The sequence below is a fragment of the Ailuropoda melanoleuca genome, chromosome 14, assembly GCF_002007445.2.
Source record: "Ailuropoda melanoleuca isolate Jingjing chromosome 14, ASM200744v2, whole genome shotgun sequence".
Lineage (NCBI taxonomy): Eukaryota > Metazoa > Chordata > Mammalia > Carnivora > Ursidae > Ailuropoda > Ailuropoda melanoleuca.
The window spans coordinates 78,998,836-79,022,765 of NC_048231.1; the positions used below are offsets into that span (position 1 = coordinate 78,998,836).

The 23,930-nt window shown below is 45.4% G+C and overlaps 1 protein-coding gene and 1 long non-coding RNA gene across 3 annotated transcripts in view; one reads left to right on the plus strand and one right to left on the minus strand.

Moving 5' to 3' along the window:
- The window catches only part of LOC117796063, a 119,433-nt gene extending 113,238 nt beyond the window's left edge, over positions 1-6,195 (minus strand). For both annotated transcript variants that reach the window (XR_004620405.1, XR_004620406.1), the window contains exon 1: positions 6,094-6,195. This is a non-coding gene — a long non-coding RNA (uncharacterized LOC117796063). The remainder of the gene's footprint in view (positions 1-6,093) is intronic.
- An 11,992-nt stretch (positions 6,196-18,187) lies between these two features.
- Positions 18,188-23,930, plus strand: part of SLC14A1 (solute carrier family 14 member 1 (Kidd blood group)) — a 137,513-nt gene continuing 131,770 nt past the window's right edge. The window contains exon 1 of the mRNA XM_034642538.1: positions 18,188-18,355. Within this exon, the coding sequence (XP_034498429.1) occupies positions 18,206-18,355 (150 nt within the window). The 5' untranslated portion in view covers positions 18,188-18,205. The remainder of the gene's footprint in view (positions 18,356-23,930) is intronic.

The window sequence follows — 23,930 nt, forward strand, 5'->3', positions numbered from 1 at the left end:
AGGGTGCTTGTTCTTCAAAAGAGGATACCTGAAGAGGTCTGTGTTTAGTTCAAAGGAGTGAATCACTAATGGTATAATTTCAGATGCCAGGGAACTGGAGAGAATCCAAGTGTCAGTAAACATGGTTTTAACAAAGCCAAATGTTGTGAAGAGCCATCTTGCTTGGAGAATCAGAACACATTCATTCTCAAGTGTATTCATACAGAATTAAGTGGCCCACTTTTGTCTGATTCAGATTTTTCACTGGTCGGGTTTTCTCCTGGTCATAGACATTTCTGCAATGGGAATCAGCTGATTATTTATTGCTAGTCACTCTCCACCTACAATTCACTTTTCCAATTTTCCGTGTTGCCTGTACAGTGCTACTTTGTCAATCCCTGCAGTTTATTGACTGTGTTCTGATGGCTGGGGTAAACAAATTACTTCAAGAATGACTGGAGCAAAAAAGGGCATTGCTCGCTGGCTTCTAATGATGGAACTGGTGTGTGATCCAATTGGTCCTAATGTCAGGAGGCAATTCACCATCACGACGGTGCAGGTTTCCATAACCCATCCTATCAGTGACAAACCTTTGTATGGTACCTAATATTGACCTTTTTTTATTCTCCATAAGTATCAGATAACATTAGATCAAATGATCTTGCAGATAAAATACTCCCAAATTTTAAAGTCTCCTCCTTTAAAACCCACTGAAAATATACAGTACAATAACAACCGTGCTTTATAAATGCATTGGAAGAATAAATAACCAGGAAGTTCACATTCTTGCAGTAAGCCAGAACATTTATTAGATCTAGGTCAAGTCCTTGCACCCTCTAGACCCAAGTCCGTGCTTAGCTCACTGGTCTCCAAATTTCTTTATTGTGAAATTCTACCAGAAAAAATATATTTTTGAGCAGGCACCCCAAGTACATTTGTTTAATTACAAATTGTATTTATGTACTTACATCAGCCAATATGTCAAGGCACAATACACAGGAGAGGGTCATCTTTAATGACAGTGAATGTAAATCCTTTTTAAAGTTGACTTCATAATTTTGACATTTTGGGGGTCTAGTTCTTGTCATGGCTAATTAGGTTGTCATTGCCTTTACTTTCTAATGTGGCAATGTGGCTGCGATAATCAGAACATAAGCACAACCAAGGAAGCAATAGTCCCAGCACCCTCCTGTGACTTATTTGGGCTTTTTTAGTCACTCTTTCTTTATATTCTAAAGTTTCTTTGTAAGGCTCTTGTTAATCCAAGTGTCCGTTTTGTGTAAATCTTCCTGTACCATGGGAATCCACTCTACTCCAGAATAATGATAATAATACTAATAACCAATAAAAAGCATTTATCCAGAAAGTTTGACTCCAGAGGCTGCACAGGCATCCACCAACCTCCTGACCTTGCCACGCTGACCTTCATGCAAGGTACACAAGGTCCATAGATGACATGTGACAACTTGAAAAAGGATCTGTAAATTAATTCAAAAATCTTTAAAAAGGGTGGGGGGGCACCTGGGTGGCTCAGTCATTAAGCGTCTGCCTTCGGCTCAGGTCATGATCCCAGTGTTCTGGAATCGAGCCCCACATTGGGCTCCCTGCTCAGCGGGAAGCCTGCTTCTCCCTCTCTCACTCCCCCTGCTTGTGTTCCCTCTCTCACTGCCTCTCTCTCTGTCAAATAAATAAATAAATAAATAAATAAACAAAATCTTTAAGAAAGAAAGAAAGAAAGGATCTGAACCAGAACACCTTAAGTTTATCTCAATTTTTAGATAAAAATATGCATAGAAGTTCTAATATTTTCTATCCACAGACCAATGGACTGAGTGTCTGACATATCCCTCAGGGTGAATGTCCCACTTTGGGAACCACTGGTTCTAGTTCACCTTAAAATACAGCCTCTTCTGGAGAGGAGGGTGGAGAGGCCCAGGGAGACCAAGTCAGACTTGATGTCCTGCCCAGCAGTTTGGACATCCTGGGGGCACTGGGAAGCATTAAAGAGTCTCTTGAAGAAGGAACGATAGGACCGGACTTGAACTCTTGCAAAAATATTCTAAATGCGCTAAGGAGAGTGCATTGTGGAGCATACGTAGGAGTGATACACAGGAGATATAACAGGAGAAAGGATAATGGTCTGAAGTAAGGCTGCAGCCTTTAAAATGGAGAACAGTGGGCAGATTCACAAGATGGTAAAGATTTGGTTATTCATTAAACTTGCCCAAGGTTAAACAGCTGGTAGGCAGCAGAGCTAAATTTAGACCCCAGGTCTCCTCACTCCCAATACAGTGATTTTTCTTCTGATTTGCCGTGTCAGAGAACACCTGGTCCCTCTGTTTTATCCTCCCCCAGGGAGCTAGGTGATCAGGAGCTGAGCCCAGACAGCAGCGAGCAGTTTCCAGCAGGGCGATGAAGGAAGGCAGCAGGAGAGGAAGAACACTGCCTTCTCCAGACGTATTTGTCTTTGCAGGATCCATGAGGGGGCTCCATGAGTATCTGTGTTCTGGGTATTGAATCCCATACTGAAATCACACACTTTCCATGACGGCAAACAGAAACTCCAAGTGACTATTCATTCAAGTCCAGGCCTTAACAAAAACCAGAACCCATCCTGCTGAAGGGTGGAAGGCGATAGGGAGGCACCAACTTGGGGGAAAGAGAAACAGACTCTTGTAATCATTCCCATTCAGGAGCCCTCATCTCTTCTTCTGGACTGTTTAAAATCCCTCTTCCTTTAAGCTAAAACATTAGCTCCTCCAAAAATTCCTTCCTAATTACCCCTGCCCTCCTGTCCCCTGCCCCACTGTCCTGTCTTATGGCATCTCTTCCTCAGAAAACAGAAGCCACAGGTATTTTAAGCAGAAAGGGATTTAATAGAGGAATCTAGGGACTCACAAAATTTGGGATAGAGTCGTAGGAGTGAGCTTTCTCGGTTGGGCCAGAATGACTCCTGGAGCACTACGAAACTGACCTACCATAGTACCTACTACCTCCGAAGCCACCACTGAAACTACTGATGTCTTTCACACCCTTTAAGGCTGCAAGACTTGCAGATGAGAGGTCCTTGCTAAGGACAGCCAAATAATCAAATGATGAAACACATTCACTGTTTCAGTACTTCACTTTGGTTTCTGATTCCGTTTCCGCCTTTAAATGCTATCTCTGCATTAAACCTCCTTGAAGGTAATGCTAATTGGTACTTCTCAGATGTATCCCCGCAGAGTGAGCCACAGGGCGAGGTATATACGTTCCTCAATTAGTGTGTGATTGTGTCTCACAACTGACCCCCAGCCAGTTTTTCTTTCCAAGACACATTTCTGCCCCATGAGGCTCAATCGATAGAAACCCTATTTTCTGTAAAAGTATAAGGCCCACAGATCTTTCTTATATGAACTATTGTCTCATTTTGGCAGCAGGGTACCTCCAAAGAGGTAAGCAGATGCCCTCTACACTACTCTACATGGTTGCTATGGGGATTCGGTAAGATAACACAGGTAACAATACCTACCACAGAGTAGGTGTTCAGTAAGTGTCGATTCCTTCCTTCTCCCCAAGAACTTTTTCCTCCATAAAAAATATGCCTTTGGGGGCTCCTGCCAAGAGCCTGGCTAATTAGATCCTTGAAGAGGTATTAATGGCCAATGCAATGCGTAACAAATTGCCCAAAACTTAGCAACTTAAAACAGCAAAAATATCTTAGGCTGGGTGGTTCTGACTTAGGGTCTCTAATGAGATGGCTGTCAAGATGACAGCCAGGGCTGCTGTAGTCTGAGGCTTTCCTGGAGCTGGAGGACCTGCTCTCAAGACGACTCTCTCGTGCAGCTAGCTAGCTAATGCTGGTTGTTGCCAGGAGGTCTCTGTTCCTCTCCAGGAGGAGCTCCTAAGACTGCTGGAATGCCATCATGACATGGCAGCAGCTCCCCCGGAGCCAGGGACCCAAGAGCGCAAGGCCGAAGTGGCCAGGGCTCTTATAACCTAGCCTCAGAAGCCACAGAGCCTCATTTCTGTGATGTCCAGCTGGTTATACAGGTCAGCTCTGTGAGCACTGGGAGGCAAGGGTCACCAAGGGCCACTGTGGCAGCTGGCTGCCACACCTCACAATGGCCTAATCCTGTAGATGAGATCTTCCAGTTACTGTCACTGTGATTTGGAAAGGACTTTGAATGTCTCAATGCAACTTTGTGAGATAGCCTTAGAGATAGATACATTAATCTTTGTCTAAAGATTTTAGCTCTGGAGCTCACTCATTAGACATTCAGGAAATATGTGATGAGTGAATAAATTTGTCCTTTAAGCAACCTATAGGCATTCCCCAAAATGGAGCAGCTCAACAGGTAAAAAAGCATCTATGAGGCTTTCTCATGAAGATACATGTATATGAATTATGTATTATGTGTGTGTAATAAAATGTCACCCACAATAAGAACTTGGGAACATATCAACTATAGTAAAAGAATTAGTGATAATCACTGAATTCCTTTTTATATAGAGGGATAAAAATATATATATAAATACATAACAAATATATAAATAAATATATACATATGTGTGTATACTCTACATAAAATATATATAAGCATATATATATACATATATATGTGTACTCTACATAAGAATGAATATATATATATATTCTTTCTTCAATAGATAGGGATAGAAATGTATGACAACTATGAATTACAATTAAAGAATAGAATAAACCTTGACAAAGCAAAAATAATAATAGTAATAAAATCAGTAAAAATTGGTAAAAGCATAAGAAACCAAATTTTCTTATTTTTTTTAGTAAGGAGGCAATCAGTACTACCTAAATATGAAACCTGGGGGGTTTTTTGGAAAGATACTAAATTTTTAGTTTTTTAATGGTTTTTCTGTTTTCTTAGCCTTAAAAGGTTATAAAAACTAAAACTAATTCCTGTGATGAATAAACATTTATCTGAAGTTTAGCACATTCTCTGGTTTCACTTTAATACATTTTTCTTTTGTTTAAGTCACACAAAATTAAATACGATCCTTTCCATTAAAAAACAATAGCTCAAAAGCAAAAAACAACAAAAACAAAAAAAATAGCTCATAAGGCATGATCCTATTTCTAGAAATTAATTTTGTCTGTCTGTTTCTCTTGCTGCTTGGGAATATGAGCAGAGAGGTGTCTGGAAGGACAGCTCCCCAGTGTTTATGATGGCCATTTCTGCATTTGGGGGTGCCAGTAAGCCTCTGTATTCTTCCTGTGCTCTTTAGTAGTCGAAATTTTCACAGCAACTATAAGTGATTTTATAAACATGACAATGAGGGACTTAAAATAAAATAATATGATTATTAGGCAGGCGATATTGTCATCTCCTTTTAAGGCATATCCCCCAAAAGGTTTATGTCTTAGCACCTCAGAAGCCCTTGAAGATGTTACAGATGGGTCCTCGGCTTTGAGAGGTGTACTTTAGCTGCCTCTTGTCCTGGTGGGTTAAGGTGTAGAATTAATGCAGCTAAGATGATGGGCTTGGATCCCCAGATGAGCCATTTCTCTTCTGCCTCATCTGTGATCCCCATCTGCACCCCTAACCAGAACTCAGACCCCTTCTAGAGGCAAAGCCCTACGAGTCTGGGAGTCCTGGTTGAATCCTACCTCCTAGTCCACAGATGCATCAGCTCTGGGCATGGAGGAATTAGCATCACCAAAAAGGCAATAATACAATCATTATGTGGAAGGACAGGCCCTAGAAGAAGAGGGATGTGCCTTTAAACGGTGAAAAACAGAAAGAGACAGGACACATGACTCCTTTACATTCATTTCAAAGATCTCTTAAAAGTTGATCTTAGGAAAATGATGATATTAAAAATCTTTCTGCCAACAGGCAAGTTTTTGGTTTTCATGACTTCTTTCATCCTTGGCCTACCAGTTTCTCTCACTGAGCATTTTGTGGGGGACAGTCCCTTGTCATATAAGCGTGTCCTGCATATTGCAGGGTATTTAGCCTCCCTGGCCTTCACTCAATAAATAGTAGTGGTACCCCTCCGTCACTGAGACAACCAAAAGATGCTCCCCGCATTTCCACCTTCATTCCCTACCTGCCCCCACAGTGGGAACCAGGGCAGTCCCATCCCTGGACTCACGGTGTGCCTTCTGGTTTCCATGAGGACAAGAAGAGCTGTTGCTTGCTCACTGTTGGATCTCTAGTGACTGGCACATTTGAATGAATGAGCAATATTCGATACAGGATCGGCTATGGAGAAATTCATGTTAGGAAGGTTAACATTTCTAAGTATTTACCTCAGCAAATCCACTTTCATTAAATTCCTGGTATTTGGAGGCTTTCGAGCTTATGAACAACCCCAGAAAAGCCAGGAGGACGTAGGCAGAAAGTGACATTTGTTGACGCCTACGGCACATGGGGTGGTGGGCTGCTCAGCCCTCTGCGTGTTGCCTTCTGAGGTAGTAATTGCCATCCTGCCTCCCAGATGAGAAGGAATCTGTGTCCCCACGTGGCGCCATGGTAGATGGCAGGGCTAGAATTTGGGTGGACTCCCCAGGCCATGCTCTTTTGGTTCCACTCACTGTGACCATCCCAGTGGGGTTTGCTCATCAACACTCACCCTCCTTTCAGAGGCTCTCGAGAAAACACATCTTCAGAGATTTCACAACAAACTCCACTTATTTTCCAGTGATGTCCAGACAAATTTCATCTCTACAGAGTCTTGGCTGCTTAAATATAGCCAACTTATCTCTCCCATTACCTCAGCCAAGCCGCAGGGGGTCAGAGGACAAGCATCTTGGCAAATGTCTTCGGCCACTTGCAAAATGCATACATTCTTTAACACTCAACTGGTGTAACCCCAAGTGGCTTCTTCAGGGTTCTGAGGAAAGCTCATTTGGTAAATCTGGTTAGGCACGAAGGAGGAGAAAGGGTGGGATGAAGCTGGAATTAAGTCCCCATTTCCACACCAGCCTCCCTCTGGTTCTCCTTCTTAAGTAGCTGTTCCAGGGGCTGGCTATCTCTAAGCCCAGATGATGTGCCAGGAGCCACGCACAGGGCAGTGTGACAGATCACCTCTCTTCCTCTCCTCCGGGAAGATCGTTGCTCCATCCCTCACCGGATTCATGCAAGTGGAGAGGAGGAGGGAGAAGCCTCACCAGAGAGCCCGCCAGCTTGAAGGCTGTGGCCCCTCCAGAGCAGGGACACATGGCTCCAGAGCACCATCTGTCTCCCCAGCCTCATCTCCTCTCCAGCTCCATCTCCTTCACAGCACCTCCTTTCCAGCCAGCACTTCAACCCTCCCACTGTGCTGAGACTCTGTGTTTTCTCTTCTCTCCTCTCCTCCTTCTTCCTTCTTTTCCCCCCTCCTCTGCCGCTTCCCTTGTGTCTACCTATAATTCCCCATCCTCCCACTTTTTCTTTTCTGCCAACCGCAACTGTGTTCCTCTTCTCACTACTTCCATGAAATGCCCCCTTCCAGTCCAGGCGGGGTTTTCTCTATTCCATCTTCTTTGGTATGGCACACAGTTACTGTGTAATTACTGATGTTCTTACTAGTGCCCTTCCTTCCTGCATCCCCTCTCTCCCCACCTCAATATTCGCATTGGAGTTCACAGCAAGGCTGCCTGACGTGTCATAACGAAAGCCTCCTAACCTTGACCCACCCCAACATAGACCCATGCTTCTGTTCTCTTGGGGGCCATTCACAGCCACGATCCATCTGTGTCTCCTCTTTATGGTCTTGTAGGAGCTTATAAGGCAAAGGTGAGCTTTTGACTTAGGGTTTTTCAACAATGGGATGAGCCTCCATTTCCATAGTTGCTCCATTTTTATTTCTGAAATTGTGCACCCCTTACATGCCTGCGTCCTCGGGAGCATGCCATGGCTAGGACCCCACGCAGGTTGCGTGGGAAGCAGGGATTTAGCTTCAACAGGCCAAGACACATGCTGGAAAGGGCTGGGGCGTTTGCCACCTCCTTTCATCTGGAGATAGAGAATGTAAATGATATTTAATTAAAGTCATAAATCTAGCTTTGGTTTCATTTTGGTCTTGCTGTTGCTGAATCTAATCTGGTTTCACTTGTTTACCAAATGCTTTGACCATTCAGCCAAAGTTCTAAAACAAATGGAGATTGTTCCCAGGCCCTCTCCCCGCACGCTCCAGCTCCCTTCTCGCAGCTGTCCACACCCAGAGCCCCTCCCAGCAAGAACAGTGCCCCCCTAGACCCCACACCTGTGCTTCTCTGAGCCACCTGAGAGTCAAATGCAGATTCTCCTTCTGAGAAAGAAGAATTTAGAAACTCAGCTGATCCTCAGCCCACAGTCACCTTGAGTAGCAAGGCAGTAAAATGTGTGCCGCAAAGACAGCTCCCCAAAGGCGCAGGTCAGTGCCTCTCGGTGTGGGCTGCACATCAGCATCACTCCCAGAGCTCCTCAGGCTCCCAGTGCCCGTGCCGCACCCCAGACCACGGAAGTCACACTCTCTGGAGGAGGAGCCCTAGGGGAGGACTGCTGTGTGCTGTCCAGGATGAGAATCTCTGCTCTCAGGGTTTAAAGGAAGGAGCGCTCACTGCTGGCCAAAGGGAAAGGGGGAGGTGCTTTGAAAACAACCTTGCCCCCTACTTGCCCAACTGTTTTTCCACCAAACCAGATTACAGCTGGGGCTCCGGTTCATTATGTGCAGCAAACAAGGCCAGTTTTGAAGACTGGAGGTGACCGGGGGAAGCCATGCCTCTAATGGCTCCCAAGGACCTTACAGATTGCTGACAAGCCCCGTCTAAAGGGAGGGAGGATGGGGCCCGGGAGGAGAACCCAGCCTTGGGGCCCCTTGGGCTTAGTGCTTACGACCTGAGATTTTAGCACCATCCCATTAACTGCCCCTTCTGCCCACACCCAACACCACCCCTCAGCCCCTTCAGAACGCCTCCACTCTGTGTCTGGAAGTCCTTCGATGTCACCCGACTCTGAGTTGTACCCGAATTAGAGGCTCCGGGAACAGCGCCTAATGGGATCTGTCCCAATTTCCGCACCCTCCCAGGGACAGCCCTGCCTCCCCACTCTAATCGGTGTCAGTTCTAGAAAATAAACATCTGTGCAGGGAAAACATGATCAGGGTTTTGTTGAAAAGAAAGGGAGTAGCTCTAGGGCCTGAAGGACATGCCAGACTAAGTCCTCAGAGAGGTCAAATCCAGAAGAGCTGCGTGCCTGCCAAGTGGGAGACCGGGGCTGCATACTGCCCCAGGTTACAGCATGAAGTCCCAGTTTTGCACCACCGTTCAGTTCCTGAAAGGAGGCCTGTGCCTGTCCACATTAAAGCCCAGCACCAGAAACCTCAACGACATAAAGCCAGGCCCCAGGGAGAATGGAGGACCCTCTGGCCCCCGGGGTTCCGCATGAGAGGAGAGAGACGTCCTCAGGGCAGAGCCCATAGCCTGCAGCAAGGGAGTCAGTGATGCTGTTCTGGATAGCACCCAGGCCTGAGCATTAGGAGGTAGGGTCAGTCCCAGACACTGTGTCAACTCCCCGTGTCATTCGGGGTGGAGGGGAGCCCTCCCTTCCCTGGGTCTGTGAAATGAGAATCGCATTCTCCTGCCTCTCTCCCCATCATGGATCATTTGGGAAAACAAATGCAGTTCTTGACCAGAGAGTACTTTGTAGAGTAGGAAACATTGTGTGCATGAAGGGTTAGAGCAGGCCCGCATCTGCAGAGTTCATAGTGTGTGTGTGTGTGTGTGTGTGCGCGCGCGCGTGTCTGAGTAAGAGTTTGTGTAGTGTGTGTGTGTGTGTGTGTGTGTGTGTGTCTGGCGACTGCACTGAGCACTAGACACTAAGCACCGCACGGGCCACAGGAGAGACCAGGGTGCCCTGGCGTCAGGAAGGCACTCCGGCAGTGACAGGCCTGCGTATGTGGGGGCAGGGTCAGGTCGTAATGGAGAACAACACACATGGAGACGGAGCCTGAGGCAGCCCTGGGCTCAGAGGAGGGCTCCTGCCCAGAGCAGGGGCACCTGTGACAGAGAAGCTGGAAAGTGGTTCCAGCACAGCTGGAGCCCTGTTACCCCAAGGAGAGCCGTGGGAGAGCGAGAACATGGCTGCCTTCAGTGCTGCTTCCCTTCTCCCCCAAGTAGCCCCAACCTGTGCAGAGAGCAGACACAGAGCCCTCAGGGGCCCTGGGGACACGCCCAAAGCAGCCACCTTCAGAGTCAAAATGTCTTCCTAGAAATTTTTGTTTTATTTTCCTTTTTTAAAGATTTTATTTGTTTATTAGAGCAAGCCAGCACAAGTAGGCAGAGGGCAGAGGGAGAGGGAGAAGCAGACTCCCCACTGAGCAGGGAGCCTGATGTGGGGTTCAATCCCAGGACCCTGAGATCATGACCTGAGCCAAGGGCAGATGCTTAACTGACTGAGCCACCCAGGCACCCCAAAATTTTTAATAAAAACGTAGGGGTGCCTGGGTGGTTCAGTCGGTTAAGTACCTGACTCTTGGTTTTGGCTCAGTCATGATCTCAGGGTCGGGACCCCGAGCCCTGCATCCTGCTCCACTCAACTCGGAGTCTGCTTGATATTCTCTCTTCCTTTCCCTCTGCCCTTCCCCCTCTGCTCCTCCCCCACCCTCACATGCACATGTGCTCTCCCTCTCTAAAATAATTAATCAATTAATTAATTCTTAAAAATAAAAATAAAATTTTTAAAAATAAATAAATAAAAATGTAAAAGCAGTAAGCACCCAGTTCCAGTAGCAAGCCACTCAGACATGGAGCCTCTCAGAAGCTTTCTGAGCGCTGGCATGACCAAGTCATGTTTTAAGGTAATTCATCCATCACCCGTGGGAAGGGGGAGAGGAACTGGGGAGCTGAAGTCAGGGAGACCAGCTAGGAGCTGACCTGGACAGGAGAGGCCCTGGCCCAGAGAAAGAAAATAGACTCATGCAGAAGAGGCCCTTGACGTCAAACTTGACAGCTCAGCGATTGCTGGTTTGGGGATGTGCTGAGGCAGGAACCTCACTACACAGCATGTCACAGAGTCATCCCACTGAGAGAATGTCAGCCGAGAAGGGTGTGGTGACCCCCTCAGAATGTCCTTCCAAACACAAGGATATCAGAGATCTAAGGAGAAGATCCAAGCACGTTCGGCCTCCTCCCCCAACCCCAACTCCAGGGCCTGGTTAGGTCCCCAGCTACAGGCACTGTCCCTGGCCCTGCCGGAGAACCCAGAGACAGAGAACCCCTGAGGCGCTGACCACCAGCCATCTCTCACCCTGACAGTCTGCAGATGGCCCGGCGGAGACTGTGCTGCCTCCCAACTCCCCTCCCGCCCAACCTGACCCCTGGCCCAGTGAGTCAGGCTCCTCTCAGCCCGCATTAGACTCCCTGGGCTAGAGCTGCCAAGAACAACTCTGAGCCCCCTAACAAGAAGCAGCTCTCAGCCAGCCTCTTACACGAGCCAGCTCTGAGAAAGGCCCCTCTCACCTTAGCCCAGCCGCCGGCTGCTCCCTTCCCCTGTTCCCTGCCCTATGTGTGGAGGGACCAGGCCTATCCTGGCTTCATCCTCCTCCCTGGCCTCCCTGAGCTACGATCCTTGGATCTGTTCTGTCCCCATTCCAGCATCTACTTGGCCCCGAACAGCTGACTTCTCCCTTTCAGCAGCTATCCACTCGGCTCAGGGATCAGAAGAACCCTGGCCCAGGGACCCAGCCTGACTCAGCAAGGTCCTTTTGGAGTCATGTCTCTGCCTCTGATCCTGCTGTCACCGAGATCCACTAGCAGGATGGCAGAGAGTCTGGGGATCTTGTTGGGTGAGCCAAATTAAAGGAAAACCAAGAGTTCTGCCCCAGAGGAAGGAAGATTAAGATCACTCTCTAAAGCGCTCTCATGTAGGAAAGGGAGTATAGCCTACTATGCGGATAGGATGGACGGAATTAGAACCGGCACTGGGTGAAACTCCCAGGCACTTGTAGTCAGCTCCATAGATCGACGGGTTTCTAGTACACAGAGATGTTCACAATGAGAGCAGCCTACCTCATGGGATCGCGGGACACCAGCCAACTGTCAGAAACACTAAAAAGTGGATTCCTTCTTTGTTTGAGGGAAGCAGAGAATATCCTTTTTGGTCCTGAAGTTGTAGAAATATATGGAAACGGTTTTCCATAATTGTATCAGTTGCAAAATCTTGAGCAAAATTAATTCAGCAAATGTTTTGGAAAACCTGCTAATCACATTTTCTTCTGTAGAGTTGCTGTGACCTCCGTAACTCAGCTGGATAGATGATGACATAAATAAGCCCATTCTAGATTCAGCCCTGGAGGACACGTTCACTGGCATACTTATACCCAATAGGCCACCGGGGGTGGGTGAGGGGGGAGCCTTGACTCTGCACTAATTCACACCAACAACTCAAGAAACCCCTCCAGGCACAAGTCCCTGCTCTCCCTTGACACCAGGAATGTGCTAGAGAGGACACAGCCCCTCCTCTTTGAGCATGGGCATGCTTCGGCATTGCTTACCAGGAACGGATAGTCTTGTGAGACAAGCATTTCCAAAATAGAGTCAGAGCCGTGGTTTCTAAATGTTGGAAGAAGAATTGGGGTCCAAATATAGGGACTGAGAAACCTTCCCAGTCTGGCTTCTGACCCCCTACCCTCATCATTTTATTGCCTGACACCCTTCCCCATGTTCCAGCAGGGTCTACAACTGGGGTTTCCTGGCACAAACAATGCATGTATTTTCTTAGGCATCTCCTTGGCCTAGACTGTTCTCCTCTCTCTGACTTGCTCAGCCAAATCCCAACATGAAAGCCTAGACCCCAGTCTCTTCACGCCTGGGAGCTGCCCTGTGCTTCCGCAGCTGGTCCCGCATCCCCTCCGTCATGGCTTTCCCTCTGCCCTGAAAGTCCGTTCGCTCCCCTCTCCTTAACGCCCAAGCCCAAATGTGAGCATGCCGTGCAGGCGGTTCCGATGCTTCCGGGGGAGTCCAAGGGCACACAGTAGGTCCTCAACAAAGGGCATTCTTACAAGGAGACGGAGGAGTTCACATCTGGGGAGCCCCCTTGTGGGAACACGCAAGACCTGGCTTTCTGGAGAGAGATGAGGCTGATCCAACAGTCCTTTCCATCCATATTTCTGAGGGAAAAGAGGAGGAGCGGGCAGCCAAGGAGAGCGTCTGCACGCCAAGCAGATAATTATGTGTTCTTGGAAGCCAGTGTAACACACTGGCTCAGCGCAAAGCTGGGAATGGGCTCTGAGGCCTGCCGCCTTCAGACGGGACGTGGCTCAGGCAAGGATTGCACCGTCCAGTTTTAACAAGTGGCCAACGCCTTATGGAAACTTTTGAAAGGCGTTCTGTTTCCGGACAGCCAGCTTGTACTTCATCGGGCTGCTCTAGCCATCTTTCCTTCACTGTGGGAGCTCAAGAAGAAAGGAAACCAGAAATCACGGAGCGCCCACTACGTGCCAAGAACCAAGTCAGCAATTTCACTGCCCTAAGAGTCCCACGTTGCCCTTTGAAGAGGGAGAAACAGAGGCCCACAGAGCCCCTCGCGGCAGAGAAAGAGTGGAGCCGGGCATGTCAGCTTCGGCAGCCTGTGCTCTTTCCAGACACAGCAACCTTCTCTTTACAAGGCCGTTCTTGCTGCACGTCTCAATCCTACCCCAAAGCCAAAATTCCCCCAGTTGAACAGGATAAACATTCCCATGGCAAAGGAACTCTGTGTTCCCCAGAGGAGATGCAATCACGTTGTTCCTGCCGAAGCTGTGTGTGCTTATGAAATAGAACTGGGCTGAGGGCCGGGACCCAGCCTCCAGAGCAGCCCCCCCTCCCCTGCACCCTCCAGCCGTGCCCTGCAAGGCAACTGGAGGAACAGAAGGGTGGGGAGCCCAGTCTGTGGAGCCAGGTCTGATCTTGACTTTGCAGCAAGTCACTGGTTTCCGTGGGTCTCTGCTTCCCGTTGCCATCACAAGGCAGCAAGCTTGCTTTGGAAAGTGCAGAGAGTTAAATCCGTGTGAGAAATAATTCTCGTTTTGCTTTCCTGGGCATTAATTTCCCCGTCTGTAATTGTAAATGTTGTCTGCATACGGGAAAGACTCAGAGGTAGAGAAGAAAGTGCCTTTTTGGAGATGTCTCTGGAGAGTACATCCCTTGTACAATCATTCATTCTTTCCGTAAATCATTAAACACATACTGAGGGCTTATTATGTGTCAGGCTTTCTGCTGGGCAATGCAAATACAGAAATCAACAAAATAAAGTCCCTGTCCTTAAAGGGCTCATCATGTATAAACTCTTTTTGCTTCAAAATCTGTAGGTGTGTGTGCATGTGTGTGTGTGAAGTCTCATATCTAGAAAATAATCCTGAATGTACCCATTTCAAACTCCTGTATACTTGAGCCCCATCCCTAAAAAATATTTCCTTGACTATATGATATACATTGATCTCATATTTTAACATTTCTCAAATCAATCTGCATCTTACCATTTTGATTGGCAGCATTTTCTTCTTGGTGATACACCAAACAATGATCATCTTACAGATGATAACATCTTAAATTTAATGAAATACATTTGGGGGGAAGTTACTTTTCAACCAGACTTTTAAAGGAAATTCACAGCCACTGAATTTAACACAAGGTCTTTCCAGAACACTTCTGTTTATCCAGATGTATGGTGTCACGCAGATCGTGTGTCTAGCTATCTGATTGCCCGTCACTTTTCATCCGGATGTCTTGGAAGCAATCTCCAAACAAGAGACTAGGTTGCTATATCGCCTCTTGGCCACCAGAGGGAGAGAGCGCCCTGGTTCTCAGGCTTGCTGGTTTTCCCTCTCCTAAACCTTTCCAGCATGCCCCCTCCAGGGCATTCTGAAACTCACTGAAACTCAACCTGAGGGATCAAAACAGAGGAGAGGCCCCTCTTCCAGAGCAACAGCAAAGAGAAAGAGAAGTTGGATCGGAATGATATTTGCAGACTCACACTAAAAATCAGCTATAGTTTAAATGAGCAACTCATGGGGATGAGGATAGGAGTTAGACATGGCAGAGTTCTGCCTCAAAAATGCAAGACTGGTGGCCCCATGCCCTTCTTAAACCATTCAAGATTCATGAGACCCACAGTGATTGATAAAGTTCTGCAAGGAAGTTTTCCCACTCTAGCAATTACCTGTAGCCTTCTCTTCTTCCTTCCTTCCCCTGCTTAACTACTTATTTATTGAACCTCTGCTATGTGCCAGGCCCTGTGCTAGGAGCTAGGGATACAGTAGTAAACCGAACAGAGAAGGTCACTGTCCTCATGCATCTTAAGTTCTGGTGGGGAGACAGACACTATACAAATAAATCAATCATTGCATGGTGCAAAAAATGCTGTGAGGAAAGATACTGGGTGCCTTGAGAGTGTGCGACAGGAGAACGTGGTCAGGAGCAGATCCAGGCAGGCCTCTCTGACGAGTGGTATGGAGATAATGCCTGAGGGAAGGGGGTCCCAGGTGAAGAGCCAGGGAGAGTCCTTCTGGGCAGACAGACCAGCATTTGCAGGGGCCCTGAAGTATTAAGTGCTCAATGCCTAGGCACTGAAAGGAGGCAAGTGTGGAGCTCAGAGACGAGGGGCAGGAGAAACCCAGGATGGGCTACAGCAGAACAGGAGCACGGTGGTGCAGTGCCTTGTGTGCGTGCCGAAGGCCTGTGTTTCCATCCGCAGCCATTGAAGGGACTGAAGCAGGGAACAGACATGAGTGGCATAGAGTAATGATAGGACAGCACTGATGGCCCCAGAGAACATGGAGTGCAGGAGAAATCTGAGAAGTAGGTGTCCAATTGGGAGTTATTGGAGCAGAGGTAGGAGGTGATGGCAGCCAAATGGGGATAGTGGGCATCCAGGTGTATTTTAGAGGAAGAATTACTGGACTGGGAGAGAGGGGAGAGGTATTATAAGGAGTAGCTTGGAATGGAGAGAGGACTTGTCCTGCAGTGGGCACCTTTCAGGGAGGATGGAATCTGAGAAGGAAATATTAGGAGCTGTTTCAGTGCACTAACTTTATGCTATTTCTGGAACATCCACATGCAAGTGTAAAGTAGACAATTAAATCTGTGAATCCAATGCTCAAAACTGGGCTGAAAATATTCAATTTGGGAGTCATAGGTATATAAATGGAGGATAAAGCCATGGTGAGAGCTGACGTCAGCAGGGTAGGAGTATCAGTGAAGAGAAAATGGTCCAGAACAGAGCTCAACAGAATGCTCGTATTTACAGGAGGAGCCAGCCAAGGACAGTGTGAAGGAGCAGCTAGAGAGAGGATCGATGTCAATGCAAAAGAGGAGAGTGTGTCAAGGAGGGATGGTCAGCTGTGTGGACGCCCTGAAGGGTCTAATGAGTTGAAGACCAAACCTGTTTTGGATTTGCCAGCATGGAGGTCTTACGGCAAGGGCAGTAGCAGCAGAAACCAGTCTGGGCTGGCCAGAGACAGAAAGAGAAGTGCCAAGAGTCCACCCAAGAGTATGGCAAGCATAAACCTAAAGTGATGGCAGCCTACCCAGGTGTGCGGTTTTTCTCAGGCACTGCTCAGTTGCTTGATGAAAGCCCGGATGCGACGGAACGTTGGGTTTAGCCTGGCCAGGATTTCACCACACAGGCGTGAGAGGGGGAGTGGGGAGGGCAGAGCAAGGGTGTTGAGAGAAGTGAAACAATGGGCTGTGAAGTCTAATTTGGTTAAGGAGGCAGGAGAGGATACGGGGTGGGTAAAGCAGGGGGATTGCCGGTCTCCAGCAAGTGAAAGGTGCTGGGCCAGCGAGCGCACTTGAGCAGGTGAGCTAGAAGTCCCCAGGAGAGAACCTGACCTTTGAGACTTCATAGTTTGCGTGATATCAAGTCCATGTGATGACCATGGGAATCACCGGCTGAAAAGAAGAGGTGGAGAAGGTCCCTGGAGATGAGGAAGACAAGAGTCTGTGAAGTCAGAGAATGAAGTGATGATGAGTTAATGTCAATGAGGTCAGTGTCAATGTCCAGACATGGAAGTTGCTGAAAATTGTTGGAGTGGAGTTGAAGATGACTCATAGGAGCCCCTAGAGTCTTCCCTGAATGAGTGAATGACCAGGAAGTCAGGAACACAGCAATGAGCAGTGAGGGAATAGCATAAGCCTCAAAGAAGAGGGCTCTCTGCACCAGCAAGGTGAGCAGGGTCTGGAAGCAACAGTGAAGAACAAGAATTCTTGTCATTGGGAGTAGGAAAGAGCCCCTGGAAAGAGCATGAATGCAAGCACAGGAAGGGGACTTCTCTGATTTGGAAGCAAACCCTGCAGTCCCTTAGCAGCATCTGCAGAAGTAGGCTAGCGCCCATGCTAGGAATCTGCAAACACCATCCTAAGATACGCTGTCTTGAAACTCAGGAGAGGCCGCGTGGAACAATAGGAAAAATGCTAGATCATACTGAGAGGGGGCTGTGCAGGTCCAAAGCCACCTGTCAAAAAAAGAGTAAACAAAGACATCCATCCTTGAGCCAGAGGAGGCCAAAGAAGAGAACAACTAAAGTGGCCGAATAGGAAGAAGTCAGCTCCACCGGGCAGCAGCCGTAGTGAACCAGGAAACTGAGGACTGCGGGCAGAGGTTGCCCCACAAGCCAGTCATGGCACAAACCCCGGTCCTGGTAGTGAAGGGAAAGGGAGCCCCACATGGAAGGACCTCCAGCCTGGCGCATGCAGCTCCTCGTAGATTATACCAGAACTGCTTCTTCAGTACTGTTCCTGGGGAAGGAAGAGGGGGAAGGTGCTGGAAAGGGCACTGAGGGCAGAGGGAAGTGGGGGGACTGGAGGTTGCCCATAATCAATATCAGCTCCAGAGCAAGCAAGAAAATGTGTTTCTCTTAGATGCCCACTCTGTTAGAAGACCCGGGTCTATGTGTGCCTGTCAAAGAGAAAGTATAGTTACAACAACTACAGTAAGATAGCACAATGGATAATATAAAAGGTAGAGGACAACTCTTTCTGTGATCAGAAGAAGAAGAGAGGCATCTATTCTAGCCAGGTGGTCAGGGAACTCTTCACAGCAGAAATGGACTGTCGTCTAGACTTGGAAGAATGGGGGGATTTTGAAAGGTAAGGCTGCACGGGCGGAGGATGGCCCCAGGCCTCCCTGGCAGCAACATTTGGTCCTGTGCCTCCTGGGGCCTCCATCCAGCCTCAGCCAAGTCCCTCAGGGCCCCATCCTGACTCACCATTGTCCCCCTTTCCTCTCCAGTTGCAGGACTGCTGAGTGACCGCCCCCCAAGGGAAATGTCTGACACTCACAACAGCCCTCTCCTGGCAGAGCCTCTTTCCAGCAGATACAAACTCTATGAGTCAGAGTTTACCAGCCCGAGCTGGCCCTCAAGCCCCCAGGATACACACCCGGCCCTACCCCTCCTGGAGATGCCTGAGGAGAAGGTGAGGAATGTCCCTCGCAGCATGCTTCCCAGGTGGAGGGGTGGGGAGGAAGGGGGGTGAAAGATGCTGCCTTCCCAGCTTCCCAGGGCACGAGTTGCATAGTGGCGGGGAAGGGCCACTGCCCGGGAACATTCTGCCCCCAGTCAGCACTGGGTCACACCCCTGGTTGGTCCTATTTGGCCTACGATGGAAAATGTGGTTCTATGTGCAACACGATTTTAAAGACAAGTAGGGAATGCACACACTCGCACACCAGTCTTCCAACCGGTCCCCCAAATCTCTCGCCTTAGACCTGCTCCCTTGAGTTACCTTATCATCATCTCCCAAAGTAAGGCCTGTGTTCAAATGGTAACTTTTAACGCTCCCCGAACTGATACAGTGGAGAGGGAACCAGGACCACTAAAATGNTCTCGCCTTAGACCTGCTCCCTTGAGTTACCTTATCATCATCTCCCAAAGTAAGGCCTGTGTTCAAATGGTAGCTTTTAACGCTCCCCGAACTGATACAGTGGAGAGGGAACCAGGACCACTAAAATTGTTTTTTTTTATTGAGATAGAATTTATATACCATAAAACTCACCCCTTTAAAGTATACATTTCACTGGTTTTTAGCATAATTACAAAGTTCGCTAACATCACCACCAGTGAATTCCAGAATATTTTCATCACCTCGAAAAATAACACAAAATACTCATTAGCAGTCATTCCGCATTCCCCCCTCCCTCACACCTGGCAACCACCCGTCTGCTCTCTGTCCCTGTGGATTTGTCTAGTCTGTACATTTCATGTCAATGGAATCATATCATATACAGGCTTTTGTGAAATGCTTCTGTCATTTAGCATAATGTTTTCAGGTGCATCCTTGTTGTTGTAGCATGAATCAGTACATCATTATTTTTTATGGCCAAACAATATTGCATGGTATGAGTATACCATAGTTTGTTTATCAGTTCATCAGTTGATGAACATTTGGGTGTTTCCACTTTTTGCGTGTTAACAAAAAATGCTACTGTGAACATTTGTGTAGAAAGTGTTGTGCAGACACATGTTTTTTCTTTTTCTTGGGCATATATCCAGGAGTGGAATTCCTGGGTCATATGGTAAATCTATGTTGAACATTTTCAGGCACTGCCAAACTGTTTTCCAAAGTCACTGCGTCACTGTGCATTCTCACCAGCAATGTACATGTCATGGCCCTCCGCCTCCTTGTCAAAACTTATTACCGTCTATTTATTAATAGCCTGGGTGGATGTGAGCTGACATCTCACTGTGATTTTCATTAGTATTTCCCTAATGTCAAATTGACGTTGAGCATCTTTCCATGTGCTTACTGGCCAGTTGTATATCTTCTTCAGAAAAATGTCTTTTGAAGTCCTTTGCCCATCTTTTCAATTGGGTTATTTGTCTTTTTCTTGTGGAGTTGTAACTGTTCTTTATATATTCTGGATATTAGACCCTTGCCAATTATATGATTTACAAATAATTTCTCCCACTTTGTAAGTCTTTTCACAGTCTTGATAGTGTCCTTTGAAGCACAAAGTTTGTGATTCTAAATCAAATTTATCTATATTGACTTTGATAGCTTATGCATTTAGTGTCATATTTAGAAACCATTTTCCTATCCAAAGTCACAAAGATTTAGTCCTATGTTTTATCTACCAGCTTTATATTATAGCACTCACATGTAAGTCTTTCATCCAATTTGAGTTCATTTTTATATATGGTGTCAAGTAGGGGTCTGACCTCAATCTTTTACAAGTACATATCCAGTTGTCCCAGCACCATTTATTGAAAAGGGTATTCATTCCCCATTGAGCTGTTTTGACACTCCCACCAAAAATCAATTGACCATAGTGCATGGGTTTATTTCTGGGCTCTCCACTTTATTGAACTGATTTATATGTCTGTCCTTNGAATCTGGGGATGTACTGTATGGTGATTAACACAATATAATAAAATAAAATTTAAAAAAAAATAAAAAATAACAAATAAAATAAATAACAAAAAAACAAGAGTGTGAGTCTTCCAACTTTGTTCTTCCTTTTCAAGACTGTTTTATCTATTCTGAGACCTTTGAATTTCTATATTAATTTAGGATTCAACTTTCAATTTCTGCAGGAAAAAAAAGGCACTGGGATTTTGATAGGGATTGTATTAAATCTGTAAATCAACTTGAGGAGTATTGGCATTTTAACAAGTCTTCCAATCCATGGACATAGGATATATTTCCATTTATTTAAGTCTAATTCCTTTCAATGTTTTGTAGTTTTTAGTATTTAAAAAAAAAAACTTGTACAAAACCTTTAGTATACAAAGCCTTCTTTGTTTAATTTATTCCAAAATATTTTATTCTTTTTCATGCTATCATAGAATCATTTTCTTCATTTTATTTTTGGATTGTTCATTGCCCATGTATAAAAATAAAATTGATTTTTGTATATTGATCTTTTATCCAGCAAATTTGCTGAACTTGTCCATTAACTTTAATAGTTTTTTGGAAATTTTTAAATAGATTTTTTAAGAAGATTCCATATAACAGAATGTGCCATCTGCAAACGAAGATGTTTTAAATTCTCTCTTTCTAATCTGGGTCCCTTTTGTTTGTTTTTTCTTACCTAATTGCTCTGGCTAGAACTTGCAGTACAGTGTTGAATAGAAGTGACAATAGAACCAACATCCTTGTCTCATTCCTGATCTTAAAGGGAACGAGTCCCATCTTTCACCATTACATATAATATTAGCTGTGGGTTTTTACTAGATACCCTTTATTAAGTTGAGGAATTTCCTTTCTGTTCCTAGTTTGCTAAATGTTTTTATCAGGAAAGATAAATCACTTGAATTCAAGTGATTTTTCTGTGTCTATTGAGATAATCGTGTGGGTTTTTTCTTTCACTCCATTAATATTAATAATTATTGATTTTTGTATATTTAAACAGTCTTGAATTTGAGAATAAATCCCAGTTGGTCATAGTTATTTTTATATGTTACTGAATCTGGCTTGGTAGTATTTTATGAAGGATTTTTGCATCTATATTTACAAAGCAGATTGATCTGTAATTTTCTTTCTTGTGATGGCTTTGTTTGGCTTTGGTGTTAGGGTAATACTAGCCTCATAGAATGCGCTAGGCAGTATTGCCCTCTCTTCTAGTTTTTGAGAAATACTGTTATTAATTCTTTAAGGATTTGGCAGAATGTACACGTGAAGCCATCTGAACTTGGGTTTTTCTTTGTGGGAAGTGTTTTGTTTGTTGTTTTTGTTTTTGTTCTACTAATTTAATCATTTACTTTGTTGTAAGTCAGTTCAGATTTTCTGTTTCTTCTGGAGTCAGTTTGATAGCTTGTGCCTATCTAGGAATGTATCCAGTTCATCTAGATTATCTGATTTGTTAGCATACAATTGTTTATTTCTTTAGAATCCATTTCCTTATAACCCTTTTTATTCCTTGAAGGTTAGTGGTAATGTCTCCTCTCTCATTTCTGATTCTGGTAATTTCAATCTTCTCTTTTTCCCTTGGTCAATCTAGCTGAATGTTGTTCAATTTTGATCTTTGCAAAGAACTATCTTTTAGTTTCATGGATTTTCTATATTTTTTCTTCTCTATTTCATTTATTTTCATGATAGTGTTTATTTTTTCCTTCCTTCTATTTGCTTTGGGTTTAGGTCACTGTTATTTTTCTAGTTTCTTAAAGTGAAAGGTTAGGTTGTTGATACAGGATATTTCTTTTCTTCATATAAGTCTTTACACCTACAATTTCCCTCAAACACTGCTTTAGCTGCATCCCATAAGTAAGTTTTGATGTGTTGTGTTTTTGTTTTATTTTTTTATAATAATTTTTTATTATGTTATGTTAGTCACCATACAGTAGATCCTTAGTTTTTGATGTAATGTTCCATGATTCATTATTTGCGTATAACACCCAGTGCACCATGCAATATGTGCCCTCCTTAATACCCATCACCGGCCTATCCCAGTCCCCCACCCCCTTCCCCTCTGAAGCCCTCAGTTTGTGTTTTTGTTTTCATTCATCCCAAAAGTGTTTTTCTAATTTCTCTTCTGATTTCCTCTTTTTCTTTTTTTAAGATTTTATTTATTTATTGGACAGAGAGACAGCTAGCGAGAGAGGGAACACAGCAGGGGAGTGGGAGAGGAAGAAGCAGGCTCCCAGCAGAGGAGCCTGATGTGGGACTCGATCCCAGAATGCTGGGATCATGCCCTGAGCCGAAGGCAGATGCTTAAGGACTGCACTACCTAGGCGCCCCTCTTCTGATTTCCTCTTTGATACATTGATTATTTAGAAGTATGTTGTTTAATTGCCACATTATTTCCCAAATTTGCTTTTGATTTCTAAATTCACACCATCGTGGTCAGAGAACATACTTTGGGGGCACCTGGTTAGCTCAGTTGGTAGAGTGCACAACTCTTGATCTTGGGGTTGTGGGTTCAAGCCCTATGTTGGGTGGAGGGATTACTTAAAAGTAAAATATTTTAAAAAGAAAGAGAACAGGGGCACCTGGGTGGCTCAGTCAGTTAAGCGTCTGCCTTCGGTTCAGGTCATGATCCCAGGGTTGTGGGATGGATACCCGAGTCAGGCTCCCTGCTCAGCGGGCAACCTGCTTCTCCCTCTCCCTCTGCCGCTCCCCCTGCTTTTGCTCTCTCTCTCTCTCTCACTCTCTCTCAAATAAATAAAATCTTATATATAGAGAGAACATCCTTTGTATGATTTCAATGCCTTTAAATTTACTGATACTTTTTTATCAATNATAAAAAAAAAAAATGTTTTACTTATCTTGTGGCCTAACATATGGTCTATACTGGAAAATGTTCTATGTGTGCTAGAAAAGAATGCATATTGCCTTTATGAAAGAATGTGTGGAGGCCTTTACTCTACCACTTTCACTGATATCCTCAAGACATGGAGTTTTGATATAGGGAGGAGGTTAGAGAAATCTATAGACCATCAGTGTACAATAGAAATATAATATGAACCACACATGTATGTTTAAACGTCTATTAACGGGGTGCCTCGGTGGCTCAGTTGTTAAACATCTGCCTTTGACTCAGGTCAGGATCCCAGTGTCCTGGGATCGAGCCCCATATCATGCTCCCTGCTCAGTGGGGAGTCTGCTTCTCCCTCTCCAGCTCCCTGTGCTTGTGTTCTCTCTCTCTCTCTTTCTGTCAAATAAATAAATAAAATCTTTTTTAAAATGTCTATTAACCATATTTTTAAAGTAAAAAGAAGGTAACATTAATTTTAATACTATATTTTATTTAGCTTAATATACATGAATATATGTTATTGTTATTTCATTATATAATCAGTGTAAGTATCACTGAGATATTTTACACATTCTTTTCTCATACCAAATCTTCAAAATCCACTTAGAGCCCATCTCAATTCAGATTAGCCACATTTTAAGCGCTCAATATCCACGTGTCCTATTGGCTATGACAGTGGACAGTGTAGTTCTAGAACAAGCAGCCCTGACCAAGGGGTCCACAGATAGACTTGAGGGGGTGTGAATTTGGATGGGGAAAATAATTTACCTGTATTTCACTAACTTCCAATGAACTGAG